The sequence below is a fragment of the Ailuropoda melanoleuca genome, chromosome 2, assembly GCF_002007445.2.
Source record: "Ailuropoda melanoleuca isolate Jingjing chromosome 2, ASM200744v2, whole genome shotgun sequence".
NCBI lineage: Eukaryota > Metazoa > Chordata > Mammalia > Carnivora > Ursidae > Ailuropoda > Ailuropoda melanoleuca.
The window spans coordinates 146,062,541-146,078,564 of record NC_048219.1 but is presented as its reverse complement, the minus strand read 5'-3'; the positions used below and the strand labels follow the sequence as shown (position 1 = coordinate 146,078,564).

Below are 16,024 nucleotides of genomic sequence, written 5' to 3'. Positions count from 1 at the left end.
CAAATGTTCAATTAGGGTGGAGTGCTGGCCTTCTGTGTAAAATGGAAAGGCCTCGGTGTTCTGAGTGGCCTATCACCTACTTCACTAACGGCAGTGCTGCGGGCTGCATGCATTTCAGAGTGGGACAGGCACAGGCAATGCCCTGCTCGCCACACATCACCCAGAAATCCATGCTTTGGAAGGCACACATCCTTTGAAATACACACCCTTGGGAGCCCTGTACTTCAAGGCCAGAAATCTGGGAACCTAGAGGCTACACGATCACCCTCCAAATCACAGTTTCTTCTTTTATAAGACACGTTCTGTGTGTCCATGATGTCTAAATTTTTAATGAGTTGTCAACATTTAAAAGTCTTAAGATCTCAGATGTAAAAAAATCTGAGCTTCGAGAGTTTTGTTAAAGTCTATAAGATCTGGCAGCAGTGGGCCTGCCCAGAGGGAAGGGGGCCCAGAAGCCCTCAGTCTGCACCAGTGCCCCTTGGGCCCGCCTCCATGTTAGATACCTGGCCCTTAGCAACATCCCGGGTTTCCAAATCCCCGGACCAGGTGATTCCTAAGGGCCTCTGCAGTTCCGAAGTACCTGCCGACCAGGCAAACACTGATATTCTAGATCTCAGGCGCGGGGCGCGCTGAAGCAGTACAGGCACGAGCAACAAGGTCACGTGCAACAGCTACAACCCCTCCCACGGCACAGGGAAGCACAGCCTCTCGGGGTAACCACTCTGCTGGCTCAGCTTCCGGAAGCTGGCTGCAGCTCCACAGAGGGGGGCAGGCCTCTCTGCAGAACGCCTCATCCCAAGCTCACCGGGGCAATCGCCTTCTGAAGAGATACATTCTATCAGGAATCATCCCTCAATCACAAACAGAGGCTTCAACAGGAATGGCGGATGGACTTGCGGGTGCAAAGGTCTACGTGGTGGCTGCCCAGAGCCTGCTGAAGGCCCGTGAGGCTCTGACAAGGCCCAGAGGCCCAGGTGCCATCATCAGTTACTGAAGCTGCCCCCGGGGACGGCAAGGGTGAGGCTAACATATTTACCCTCCATTCCCCTTTTTCTTTTTCCCTCCTTCCATTCCAGAAGCTGCTTGCCCTGTGGCCAAGTGAAATCTATGTTTAAGGTCAAGTATGTATAAACGGGGCTGTGTTTTTTCACAGTAAGTTATGTTTCCAGGAGATGCAGCTGAATATTGCTTCATTCTAGCATCACTAAGCCCAGGTGATACTCCTGGCTTATGAAAAGCCCTCTCAGCCAACACTGGGCCTCTGTTCTCCCAAATCCAACTCTAAATGCCCCCTACTGGACGAGGAACACCAATCTGAGACCAGTGTCATTTCTTTGTCTACTTGGTCATCCCTGAGGGGTCCGCAGTGAATGAACTATTTACCTTACGGAACACACCTACTGGTATCCATTCATCAACATCAAGAACCCATTACAGTATCTGTAAGTATCTTCTTACAAACAGCCCAAGAAGTAATTTTCTATTTGAGGATAATACTGTCAGGAACCGTGACTAAGCTGGTCAAAACTGTTAATTCGATAATTTTTTTCTTTTTCTTTTTTTTAAGAGAGCCAGCAAGTGTGAGTTGGGGCAAGAAGCAAAGGGAAATGGAGAGACAGGATCCCAAACATGGAGCTTGATCTCATGACCCTGATACAACCTGAGCCAAATTCATGAGTCAGATGCTTAACAGACTGAGCCACTCAGGTGCCCCTAAATACAATAATTTAAAAAAAAAAATGTTTCTGATGAGACAATTTCAGGCTGTATACCATGTTTTTTGGACAATACAAGTACAGGTGGCATTATGGTCTGGAGCACAGAGTGGGGTGCTCTGGTATTCCCATTTTAATATATTGAGCTGCAACTCAACAAGTAAGCATTGCTTATGAATGATAGAATAATCAGAGAAAACACTAGGTTCTACCATCACCAGAAAAGTAGATAAAAATTTTCATAAAAATGATGGATTTCTACTGATTTATTTTTAAAAGTTTGATACAATCAAGTAAAGAATAACTCCGTATATGTGTAAATATATTCATTAGAGCTCTCTCTGTTCTTAGATAGCAGCTGTATTTAATGACATTTCTATTTTTAGTAGCCCTATCCATGGATAGCATTTCTAGAATAACATTTTCATTTTCAGCTAGATCTTATCTGAAGGCTAGGGTTCATCTTTGATTTATTCTGTGTGTGTGTGTGTGTGTGTGTGTGTGTGTGTATATGACATGTATACATATGTGATGTGTGTGTATACATATATATATATATAGATATGATGTGTGGTGTGTGTATGTGTGTAGTCATATGTATATGAATACCCTGCATAACTTGTAAAAATGGAAATATTTAATAAAAAGTACAGTGCTTTTGGATTTTTTTCTAATTAAACTCCGACTAAAATACCAGCTTATGCCTGTGGTACTATGGCTACTGATTTCTATCATAGTAGTTTTTGTCTTGGTTTAACTACAGAGGAGGAAAAAAAAGGGTAAGATAGAGAAGGCAAAAAATTAAAATGTATTTCTTAAACATAAATGCAGTAGCTCCGAACAAATAACTCCATTTGCTCTGATCTGATGTTACTAAAGCCAAAAGAAATTGAAAAGAATCCTAATACAGTTCTTACCGTTAAATAAGCTGTCAAACTGACGGAGGCAACAAGGTAAATCCAGAGCAAACAACACCCTCCCTATTTCAATTATAACTGTCGATGATAATTTTATAAATAAGGTGCGTAAGATATGAAAACGGCCCATCTCAGTACTCAATACGATCCACCTCTATGCTTAGTAGACTAGGTCTACCTTAGGAAAGTTAAAATCGCTTTCTGAAAACTGAAGAATTTTTTTTGTAATTTCAACGGGTACTAATTTTCTGTTTTATCTCCAATTTTTGTTGGTTTACTTAAAATAGAAACTTAATCAGGACTTGACTTGAGTCAGATAATACAAACATTTTTGCCATTCTAGAAATTTTAAATACACTTTTTATCTAGCAATAACAACTAAAACCAGAAAGTGATCTGATAACAGCCCTAGTCTGTTCCTTTGAGGCCTTTCCTTTCTCAAGGGTATGCTCTAGAGGCACAAGGGCTGCGGGCAGGGCGGGTGGTCCGGGAACACGCCTCAGGAGGCGAAAACACCAAACAAAGAATTCCAGCAAAGACTGAGTCAGGACAATGGGTGCTTCACACTGTGTTCTTCCGCCCCCAACCAGTGCCAGGGAGTCTGTCTTCTCTCACAGGGACTGAGGGATGGTGAGATGCTTTGGTGTCTGGAATGGGTGGGATCCTCCGATTTCAGGAGGCGCCGAGAGAGGTGGTATCTGTTAATATGAAACCAGCCCAGCATGAGCAGGAGTCCTACAGCGGGGTGCATGCGGGCGACAGCTCGGGGGAGCAATGGGAAGTGGGCGTTCTTGGCGCTGGAGCCATCGCCTGCATCAGGCCGGTGGATCCAGGTGCCAGCTGCCTGCGCACGGCCAACGCGCCCTCCTTGCCCTTCCCCGGTGAACTGCTGGCGGAAGCTAGGGCCTTCGTGCCTGGGCACGAACCTCCCTCCTCCACAGCTGGGGCACCCACACCTCGGCCTCTCCCTCCCTCGAGACTCTCAGCCACTGAAGGACGCAAGAGTACACACAGCTGAGGGAACAGAAAGTCCCTGCCTCGGGGTGAGAGCAGCTCTGCGGTACAATTCACGCTCCGGGGCTCACCCTGGGAGCTGGCTCAAGAGGGGACGCCAGCCCAAACCCCATCTTGCCAGCACCGCACTGCCCTAAGCTCTTCTCTTACCCTTGTCCTGGGGGCTCTCCCTCCATAATCACAGACACCCTACGCCCAGTTGTCCTTCTAGAGGACCTGATGGAAGAACGAATGTAAGATAAAGTAAGAGATGTCGTAAGTACAGGGAGAGGCTGAGGCCGACGGCAGGTCGGGGCAGGGAGGGGAGGAGCAGCATCTGAAGAAGGGTTCCTGTGGGCCTGACTTAGAAGAGCCGGAGTTCTAGCTTGGTGCAGGAGAGCATTCCAGAAGGAACAGACATGCCCCCGTGGAGCAGAGAAAGAGCACGGCCAGGGTTGGGAACTGTGTGCAGACGGGTGTAGCTGAGTATAACGTGAGATGCCAAGGACGCTAGAGATGCACGGGCTGGGAGACGGGGACCAAGCAAGTCCTGTGCACATTTGCTCTTTATTATTATTCCTGTACTTACTAGATCGCTAGTTTATTACAGGACCTAACTGGGGAACGGCCGGGTGGGACAGACGCAGAGGGCACAGGGCGTAGAGCTTCCGTGCCCTCTGCAACGGCACCGATCCCCCAGTGCCTCCCCATGTGTGCCAACCAGGAGGTTCCTCCTGATTTGTGCTTTTAATACTAGCAACTCTCCTTTCCGTTTCTGCGTGTCAGTCTCAGAGGTCTCCTTTCACCCTGTCTCTCTCATCATCCTGGTCTTCGGCACACACCTCCCAGCTACCTGACTCTGGACAACTAATTTACTTATGCTCCAAGTCTCTCAGTTTCCTTATCAGTAAAATGATAGAACATCAGTAGTCACTTCATCGAGTAAGCTGATTCTGTGAGAGAATATCTGTGCTGATCCAATGCCTGGGACAAAGTAGATGCTCAAGAAATGTTAGGGGACCTCTCCCACTGCCCCAGTGTTTCTCCCACTGCCCCACTGCCCCAGTGTTTCTTGATTCTCTCTCTCCAATAGCTGCCTGTAAGGGAGAACTGATGTTTTCAAAGAGATTACTAGTTGTAGTTACCAAGTTGGCCTTCTCTCTGTTTGCCATTCAAATAGAAATCAGATCATTTTCTCTTTCTCTCTAAATTGTTTTTTAAGTTTGATAACCCCCTTTCCTTAGTTTTGCAGTCTACTCCTGTCCAATAACACAAACTTTATAGCTTGCAATATCTTCCAAATATGAAGAGTACAAGCATATGTATTCCATACCATAAAATGTGTTCTTTCCTTAAAGGATTCTGTTTAATGTAGGAAAAGCAAAGTGGAAGAATCAGTGATACATATTTCAAAGTCTTTTTGGGGAAATAAAGTGCTATTTTTATATTTGCATTCCAAATCCCCATGCATTCTATTTTCTGAGTTTCTCCATAGGAGAGGCAGCCTGCCGAAAAAAACTGCAGGGTTTCGAGCAAGGGGTAGGGATTTTCTTTCTGATTTTTTGCATTTGAGACGTAAATGAATTTAGCGGTCTCCCCAGTCCACGAAAGAGAAGGCTGAAGGAAGGGAACGCTGGCTTCCATTAAACAAGAGGTTTTCATCAGTAGTCTGCGGTGTTCTTGGAGCTCACAGAGAGGAAAGCCAGATGGGAGGAGAAGCCTGGATCTGACTATCCAACAGCCCCTCCAGGCAGGTGCTATTGGACCTGCGGGTGGGGTAGAACTGAAACAGTCTAAGTCTGAATCCCTGCCCTGCTACTTAGCAGCTTTTTCAGAACCCGAGCATTCTTAATTCTCGGTTTCCATATTTGTAAATGTAATAGATACCTCCACTGCATGGAGCTGTTAGCAAGGGTTCTGTTAAATGGGATCATGTATTTAAGCAACTGGCACCGTGCCTGGAACACAGTGCACAGGCAATCATGGTAGCTGTTGCTGTTATTATTGTGGGTTTTTTTTTTCTATGAGCTTGACACAGAAATATTTGCTCATGTCTCCAACAGGAGAATGACAATAGTTTCTCTTCCTTTAAACTAAAGAGTAGTTTGGATCTTTGTAGTCCTGCAATTCCCAGAAAAATATACTTTCCTCCATTCCTCCCTTACACTGGGCAGAGAAGGCCTACATACTGGGGGCAGAAAGATGTGGCAGTGCAGGCCTACAAGAGGAATCACAGCTACCTTAGGGGAGTCAGGTGGAAGACCTGTTTACAGTTCCGCTGGTCCCAGAGCAGGCATCATGCCGTCTGAGAAACACCACATCCCGTCACTGACCTTGGAGAGGGAGACCGGCTCTGGTTCTAGCAACTGCCGACTGACAGAGGGCTCGGTGCTGGAGGAAGCAGTCCTCTCCAGTATGTGGATACTCTGAAAATAGATGGAAATGCAGCCCAGGATTAGACAACCCATTTTTCATGCGATGGACCTGGGGGTGAGATCACAGAGATCACAGTGAGAACAGTGAACCATGTGAACAATGGCAAGTTCCTGAGGGAGACCAAAGGCAGCAGGAACAGTCAGAAACATGTCAGCACAGGATTTGGTTTTCCCCTCTTCTGCATATGTGGTTCGGCTGCTGCCGCCACAGTGCTGCTTTCAGGCTCAGAGAAAAGGTCAGAGATCACACAGATTGCAAAAACCACAGAGCACGTCTCAACATATTTATAACTTTATGAGAATGTATATCTACCACTTAGGCAATTAGCTTTATATAAAAATATTTGCTTACCTCTCCAAGGGCAACAGACAAAAAGGAAGGCCTGTATCAAAAAAGCCCAGAGCCCTAATACCACTTAAGTCTCTAGAGTTTCTTATAATCCTTAGGAAATAATTATAATTGTAATATCTTGTAATAATTTTTAAATGCACAAAGAAAACAATTCATCAGATACAATGAACAGTAGATGTGTTCTACAGACTATAAAAAGCACTCACAGATCAGTAAGTAACATTCCAACAGAAAAATAGGCAAAGTACATGAACAGGCAACTCATGCAGAACATTTGGAAAGATGTTCAACCTCAACTTCAGAAGTATTCAAAGAAATGAAAACCAAAATAATAATGATTCTTTTTTTTTAACCATCAGATTCACGAATGGACCAGCTGGGGAAAAGGGAGTATAAATTGAGTATAATCTTTCTAAAGACGAGCTATTTTTATTACGAAGTCTTTGGAAAAAGAAGAACATGCCTCATTGACCCAGCAATCCCACAACTAAATCTTTACCCTAAGGAAATCAGACTGGTATACAAAGATATAAGGACAGATAGTTTATTATTTTATTATAGTAAAAATAACTAATACATATGACTTATAAGGGGATTCCATGCAGTGATCTGAAATGACAATATGCATATATATTAACTGACATGGAAAAACTACCCACATGATGTTCTGTCAACTGAAAAACCAGGCTATAAAGAGTATGCAGAAAATGATGACGCCATACATATAATCAAAACATATTCCGTCATGCTAACAGTAGCTACATAAAGGTGGTAGGATTATAGGGGATTTTTAACTTTTTCTTAATATTTTTATTTTTTAGTGTAATAAGTAGGTATTACTTGTATATTTGTGAAAAATTAAATATTTTCTATGGGGGAATAAACTTGAAAGACATCAAAGAAATAACTCAATGGAGTTAATATTTAGGTATAGGCTGAAAATGAAATGTAACATTTTTACTCTAGTTAGAACATTTCATTGGTTCAACAGACAAGACAAGCATTACATTTACTTATTGAGGACTCTCTTTTTGATATCTTGCTGGAAAACTATGAGATTAATATTTGCTTTTTCAAGAAGAAAATTACACTTTGACCTGAGCAAAATTATTCTAATTTCTTGGTAAGTTTTAAGCTTTTGGTTATTTCTTTTACCTTGAAAATAAAGGGTCCAATCATAGATTTTTAAAATCCTACCCAAATGTGTTTTAAAGTCATTTATTAGAAAGAGAATCATTATAGTTAAAAGTTTATGAATTGTTCCCATTTCTCCAATTTGTGAGGAAACAGAAGAAATAAGAACAGATATTTTGGGGCCAAATATAAAGTTGGTCGGGAATTAGCAAGAATTCCTAATCTGACAGCTATAGTGTCCAAGAACAAATTAAGCATTAACTGGGACTCTGCTCTTTCCATTCCTGGATTTACCCAAATTAGTAGAGAAAAATGATAAACGTAGCTGAGTATTCATATGTGCGCCAGTGCCTTTTGTGTGATAGTCAAAAGCAAAGGCATCTTTGGAGAAAGGGGAACCCTCTTACACTGTTGATGGGAATGCAAGCTGGTACAGCCACTCTGGAAAACAGTGTGGAGACTCCTCAAAAAGTTGAAAATAGAGCTACTCTATGACCCAGGAATTGCACTACTAGGTATTTACCCCAAAGATACAAATGTAGTGATCCGAAGGGGCACCTGCACCCCAATGTTGATAGCAGCAATGTCCACAAAAGCCAAACTATGGAAAGAGCCCAGATGCCATTGACAGATGAATGGATAAAGAAAATGTGGTATCTATGTATACAATGGAATATTACTCAGCCATCGAAAAATGAAATCTTGCCATTTGTAACAAAATGGATGGAACTAGAGGGTATTATGCTAAGCGAAATAAGTCAATCAGAGAAAGACAATTATCATATGATTTCACTCCTATGTGGAATTTAAGAAACAAAACAGAGGAGTATAGGGGCAGGGAGGAAAAAATAAAACAAGACCAAATCAGAGAGGGAGACAAACCATAAGAGACTCTTAATCATAGGAAACAAGCTGAGGGTTGCTGGAGGGGAGGGGGATGAGGGGGTGGGGTAACTGGGTGATGGCCATTAAGGAGGGCACATGATATAATGAGCCCTGGGTGTTATATAAGGCTGATGAATCACTGACCTCTACCTCTGAAACTAATAATACACTGTGTTAATTAATTGAATTTCGGTTTAAAAAAATGAAAAAAAGGGGCGACTGGGTGGCTCAGTCATTAAGCGTCTGCCTTTGGCTCAGGGCGTGATCCCAGAGTCCTGGGATCGAGCCCCACATCGGGCTCCTCGGCTGGGAGCCTGCTTCTTCCTCTCCCACTCCCCCTGCTTGTGTTCTCTCTCTCGCTGTCTCTCTCTCAAATAAATAAATAAAATCTTAAAAAAAATATGAAAAAAAAGGTACAAAATTTCCTTACCCCACATAATGCAAAATTTATTTCTGGGAGAAGGAAATACACTAACCCAGAAATATTCCATGAAATTAATTGTCTGGTAAATTTGTGGGAGGGGAAAAAAACTCTTTTTACAGTTATTAAATAGAAGAGCTGAAAGAAGTTCTATTCTAAAGTCAATAGACTAAAATCAAACCATCATGGTACAGTGTGGGGTAGTGCAGAGAATGTCAATCAAGGCAGGTGGTAAGGAAGTTGAATTATTTCTGGCATCTTTTCCAAACTACACATATCATCCCACACATAGATTCTGATGGTCCCCCCAGAGAAAATCTCCCACCTTCTTCACCCCAGAAAGGAACACTGCTACTGTTGGGCAGGAATCATTAGATCTGCTAAAAGGATGAGAAATGAGCAAAATGAGAAAAACCACTGGCCTACAGTTAGATGAAACAAGAACTGAACTTGGGTTCTGACACATACTAAGTACTTGTTTGGGGCTATTAGTTAATTTAATTTCTCTCCACATCTATTTCTTGTCTTCAGGAAAAGGAGAGAATAGTAAGAGCTAACTTACAAGCTTAATGTAAATGTTAAGTGAGATATATGATTGTGATATTAAATAAATGTTAGTGGAAACTGAATTACATTGTGCCATTTATAACTATGATATTTTATCAAATAAATATGTCAGACTCTATCCACTGTTTTCATTTTACCTTAAAAAAAAAAAAGGCATTTTACGGAGGAAAAAACTGGTGGTATGTGCTCAGATCTTTAACAGACAAAAAGGGAGCAAAGGACCCAGAACTTGCATTATTTGTTTGCTCATGTTGGTACTTTGGATAGGACCCTATTCAAAACATAACAGCTACATTTAAAATTTAGATGTATTCTGAAATCACATAATTAGAAACTAAAATGAGAATTTTGTTGTTGAAACTAAAACATTATTACCTTTTGCTGGGAGGTAATCGTCCCTCCTCCCAAATTTCATGTTCTTTCTTATGTTTTAAAACGACAAAGCTAATATATGCCCATTATAAAAGATTCAAAATACAACATAGAAAAATAGAAAAGGAAGGTCAAACTTCCCACTCATCGTTCCACACCCCCAGCTTCTGGAGCAGTGACTCTCAGAAGGTAGCCCATGAACCAAAGACCAAATAAGGCTGAACAAATTTTTGCAGACCTGCATCTTAAACCTGTTCTATTTGGCTACTGCTTTTACTTACTCTAAATTGTCCAGTGAAATATATTTGGCTCGAGCCTCTTTTTAAGGGCCCTCCTCTACCCTCATCCTTGAGGGTTGCTGGGCAATAGAACATATGCGCACATCGACCCCCTGCCCTGCCCCAGACAAATGGTAAGACAAGCAAAACTTGGAAAGAAACTTGATCTTAGCAACTATGTAGCAGGAAATAAAGGATTAACTCAGGAATTTAGCCAGAGGAAGGAAACTAAACCCTCTAATTTCCAAACCACACCACAGACACAGAAGATCAATTAAGGATATTTAAAGTGTGATAAAAATGAGTTTTGTCTCTATAGATACCTGGGAATATTTAAAATGTTGCCAGATTTTGTGAATCAAAAGGGTTAGGGACCAAACCATGAAGAATCTACAAAATACTTACTGCAGTATCTGTGACAAATAACACAATGTTAGCTTTTTTCCACCTGGTTTTACAAAACAGTTTATATTATAGAAGAAAAGAGGTTCGTTTATTTCAAACATAGTACGATATAGCACACATTCAAGCTGAGTGAAAAATACAAGCTCCAAATGTTCATTTGCCAAGTCACAGATAATCATAAAAAGTTTACTAAGAAACTGTAAATAAATGAATATTTTATTACCACAAATGTATGTATTTTACTAAAAAATTAAAGCATAACTGATAAAACTACCAGGTGATACTCATTATTACGAATGTAGCTAGCTTCAAAAAATAAGCTATTTCATTTAAACTCTGTAATGATAATGCAGAAGCCAAAGGCTCTTATGAAAACTTGCACAGTCTTACATATTATTAGGACCTATTACTGTCTACCCAACTAATTATTATCCAGTCCTAAAGTTATTCACTACCTTAAGAACTGCCTTCACACTCATGGTGTTTAAAGCCAAAAACATAACCCTGAGGTTATTTAATCATACACATAACCATTCATTATTTGTTTTGATTCCTTGTTTTGTTTGTTTTTGTTCTTTTTTAAAGGGGGGCAGGGGCAGAGAATCTTAAGCAGGCTCCATGTCCAGCGGGGCCTGATCTCACAACCCTGAGATCATGATCTGAGCCTAAATCAAGAATCAGACACTTAACTGACTGAGCCACGCATTCACACTTTGTAATGAAATATCTAAATACTTGAATGCTATATTTTCAATATCGGCAAATAAAAAGAAGACAGTTTTCAAACTTCACCATACTCAGTCTTGGACTCTAGTTAGATTGAAGGTAAAGACCAGCTCATCTTCACCTTGGCATCCCACCTCCTCTACTGCCAACCCACCCTTAGCACAAGACCCTGCACACGGCGGCCAGTCAGAAATTTCTGGAGTTTTTCAGTGAGTGCTGATTAGTTTGTAGAGACCCTTAGCAATCATTGACACATGGTTAGACATACAACTGCCTTCTAGCTTCATACTGAAACTATAAAAAAAAAAAAAAATCACAGCTCCAACAGGATAGAGCTTCTGAAAACATTTAAAGAACTTAACATTTAAAGAACTTAACTTGTAAAAGTGAAACATCCAGTGGATTAACCACAGGGCTCTTGTTTCGTAGACTTAAAGTTAATGGCTGGGTCAAATCTAACGTGGCAGCACCTTCAGTAACAAAAATGAATCTATTTCACAAGGTTTCCTTTAAGATCATAATCTGTGCTATACTTTTGTGTTCTTTTCTTCACCAATTGCCTATGTTCATATTCTTTCACGGTGACGTGGAAACATATGCCAAATATCTTCAAGGTGCTATACATATTATATAAGCAGGTTAAATAAAGGATTACATAAACCTGTTAATTATTCTTCTAAATCAAGTTTCCTTTCAAATACTAAAATTATAACTTTTCAGGTCAGTGGTTTTTTTTTTTTTTCCCTAAGACTTTTTTTTTTTTTAAGAGCAGTTTTAAGTTCACAGAAAACTGAGAAGAAAGCTCAGAGATTTCCCACATACCACTGGCCCCCACAGAGGCATAGTCTCCCCCCATTATCAGTGTGCCCCACTGGAGTGGTACATTTGTGACAGCGACAAACCTAGCTGCCTTACAGGTCAGTTTTTTAAGGAACTCAGAGAAAACGGATGCGTATTTAGCATAAAGCCAGGGGTCTAGGACACACATATCACTACAGCTTTTTGATTTGGTAAGAGTTCATTTGGTGCAACTCCCACGGAGGGGGAACATGATTCCCCAAATGTGGGCACACAAGATCCGCTGAACAGGTCTGCTAGTTTGTGAGGTCTGTCTTTATTCTCATTGCATTTCAAAGACATACAGGAACTGCTGTGACTATTTCGGGCTGTGGCTACAAATTTCTGCAAAGACTCGCTTTTCATACAAATTTAGGACAGTGATAAGGAGAACGGGCCCACGGCTCTCTGAATGTTACCGCCACTGAAACCGTTCATCAGATGATCACATCTAAGCTGCTTTGATATTTGTGAATTATGTAAAATATTTTCAAAGAAAAATACCTCAGATAGTTTATAAACTTCTAAAGTATTTTCTTCTTCAGGTTTTTGGCTGTGAGGCTTGCATCTCCTCTAGTTACATCTAATTTTAACACGGCGACACTATTTCAGGGATGCTCATAACCTCCATGTGATAGCGCTGATGATAATGGCGGAGGCGGCGGGCGGCGTTCGGTGCTCTCTGCATGCCCGTCTCTAGGCTTTACGTGGATTGTTTCATTCCATTTGCACAAAAAGCCTCTGAGTAATGACTATGACATTTATTTTATGGCTGATTGAACCGAGAGAGGCACAGAGGGGTTAAATTAATGACACGGAGTCGGTAAGTGTTGGACTTGGAATGTGAATCGGGATTTTACTCTGCGTCCAAGCTTTTAAGCACTGCCTTCTACTGAAATTAAAGCCAACGTTAAATGGCAAAACAGCAGCAACTTCAAGCAGTGTATTCCCTCAAGACTAACTGAACGCATCAAAGGCCATCCTTGACCACAACATTTGTGGAAGCAGAGAGGCAGAAATGGGTAAAACCAAAACAAAACAAAAAAGGATATAGCACTCTTCTATATGGTGCAACCTTAAGGTTCGTGTCCAAGTCAAGAACTAAGAGCAAGCCAGCCAGCTTTTTCTTCAGGGATGCAGCGTCCGAAGCAGAGAAAAGAACATAAATTTGTAGTCACACAAATGAGCACATCAACCCTCGTACTGCTATTTACCATGTGACTTGGGCAAATCATGACCCTCTTTCAGCCTCAGTGTCCTCGAGCTGTAAAATGGGGATGGTCATGTCTACCTTAGAAGACATTGTAAGTCACAGAGCTGGCACCTAGTGGACACAATAGTGCTGCCCAGGGCCTGGCATACCATGGGCATTTAATTATGGGAGCTGACATTTCCACAGTAAATGCTCTAAGAATAAATCTTTAGGAATCCTGTGTATTTTTACTGCCACAGAAACAGGGGTAGGACATCTGAAGTGAAGAATCCATAGCTGACATGACCAACCTAGTAACGGGAGGCAGCAGCACCTGGTGACCACAGCATCATAACTCACCGAGGAAGCTGACAACGTGAGTGCAGACAGATGCCCAAGATGCCTGCTAGTGGTAGAGAGCAGGAGCACGGGGCAGTGCTGCAGACCCCGCCCCCTTGTATGCAGCAGAAGCATGTGGATGTGCCTGCTGTCTTCTTAATAACTCCCTCAAAGAAATATTATTATTATTATTACTATTATTGGAATAGCATAAAATGTTAAAATCACCAAAGCCAGAAGGCCATGTCCGAATAAACAGTAATTCTACTACCTTCTTTATAGTAATAATTGTCTTACTCTCACTGAAAGACGGCAGAATTGCATTAATAATAAATCTCCATATGGGGCACCTGGGTGGCACAGGGGTTAAGTGTCTGCCTTCAGCTCAGGGCGTGATCCCGGCATTATGGGATCGAGCCCCACATCGGGCTCCTCTGCTATGAGCCTGCTTCTTCCTCTCCCACTCCCCCTGCTTGTGTTCTCTCTCTCGCTGGCTGTCTCTATCTCTGTCAAATAAATTAAAAAAAAATAATAAAATAAATAAATTTCCACATAAGCACCACTGAAATGAATGAAAGTAGAAAATTTTAGAAATAGTAGCTGGGAAAATTCCACAAGGCACATGTGGGGAACCTGAAGGGAGACGTAGCAGTCCTCACAGTCTTGACTCCTTCTGCGTAGAAACAGGAAACTTACTAAGAACCAATAGCCATGGCCCCACACTGAACTTGGCCTAAGGCTGGAACACTGCATCGTAAGAAATACCATCAGGAGTTTTTTTTCCATCAAGTGGTTCACTGACAGCCGAGAGTAGTTGAGCAGTCTTGACTATGAAGTAGTAAAAGGCATGTGAATAAACAGCTTTTTAACTCCCATGGTTGCCTTCAAGGAACACTAGAACCAGACCTTGCTGGTGGGTTTGCTTCTTACCTGTACTCTCAACACTCATAAACACGCTAACAAAATCACTGAAACCCCCAGCAACTCGGATCATACTTCACTGCAGCAATTATAAACAAACAGCAAATAACAGGGACAGATACTAGGTCACTTCAAGAGCGAAGGCTCTGCAACATGCAGAGTTAATTTAAAAGGCAGGACAGCAGTTATGTGTGACTTGAACAGAACAGTAAAGTCAAGATTACTTATAATTTTCCACAAGGCTACTCAAACGACCCAGAACAGACAAATGTTTTCAGTACGACAATCACTAACACGATCTTACTACAAATAAAAGCAAAAAAAATAAATAAATAAAAAATAAAAAATAATCCTATATGTATCTATTTAACATTTATGTATGTGTACTTACAGTGGAGTTCATTTGATCACCTGCACGAACTCAAAGCAGATATATCTATGATTTGCCTGTATGTACCCATAAATATTTGCTGAATGAAAGAACAAACAAATTAAATTGCCCTGAGATAAATACAGGTAGGTAGTTAAGAGGAGAATTGGTAGGCCATCTGCTGCATCAGCATCTCAAAGATGGTTTTAAAACCTTGCTGCATTTTTCCCACATGGCATATCCTATATATTCATTTAATTTAAAATTTTTTACTTATGGCATTAAGGCTTACAATTTCATTATTAAAATGGCTGACATTTATATTTACTATATTCAAAATACCATTTTAAAGCTACATACATACACACATTAACTCATAAAATAGGACTCAAAAGATAAGACTTTTTTTTTTTTTTTGCTATAGAAGCAATTAACATTCTTTGTAGAAATTGAGGGGGGGATGGATCAGAAAAGAAAAAAGAAATTAAAACTATCACACCAGCAACAAACTCTTTCAATACCTTGTTGCATTTGCTTTCAGTTTTTTTCAATGCATATATACTCCCAATTTTTAAAAAAGGAAAAAATTTATTTTTTTGAGAGAGAGAGCACAAGGGGGAGGTGCAGAGGGTAAGAGAGAGAGAGGATCTGAACCAGACTCCATGCTGAGTGTGGAGCCCAACAGGGGGCTCAATTCCACAATCCAAAGATGATGACCTGAGCTGAAATCAAGAGTCGGACGCTTAATTGACTGCGCTACCCAGGTGCCCCTATATACGCTTAATCCTTTTTTTTTTTCTTTTAGAGGGAGAATGAGAGAGAACACGAGTGGGGGCGGGAAGGGGGTGGAGGGAGCAGGGAGCCCAATGTGGGGCTTGATCCCAAGACCCCGAGACCATGACCTGAGCACAAAGCAGACGCTTAACAGACGGAGCCACCCAGGTGCCCCTATGCTTAATTCTTTTTTTTTTTTTTAAGATTTTATTTATTTATTCGACAGAGATAGAGACAGCCAGCGAGAGAGGGAACACAAGCAGGGGGAATGGGAGAGGAAGAACCAGGCTCATAGCGAAGGAGCCTGATGTGGGGCTCGATCCCGTAACGCCGGGATCACGCCCTGAGCCGAAGGCAGATGCTTAACCGCTGTGCCACCCAGGTACCCCCC

General features: G+C 41.5%; 1 protein-coding gene across 12 annotated transcripts in view; it reads right to left on the bottom strand.

Annotated features, from left to right (window-relative positions):
* The window catches only part of OSBPL6 (oxysterol binding protein like 6), a 198,497-nt gene that overhangs the window by 59,117 nt on the left and 123,356 nt on the right, over positions 1-16,024 (bottom strand). For all 12 annotated transcript variants that reach the window (XM_034654792.1, XM_034654790.1, XM_034654789.1 and 9 more), the window contains one exon: positions 5,959-6,051. In XM_034654792.1, the coding sequence (XP_034510683.1) occupies positions 5,959-6,051 (93 nt within the window). The remainder of the gene's footprint in view (positions 1-5,958; positions 6,052-16,024) is intronic.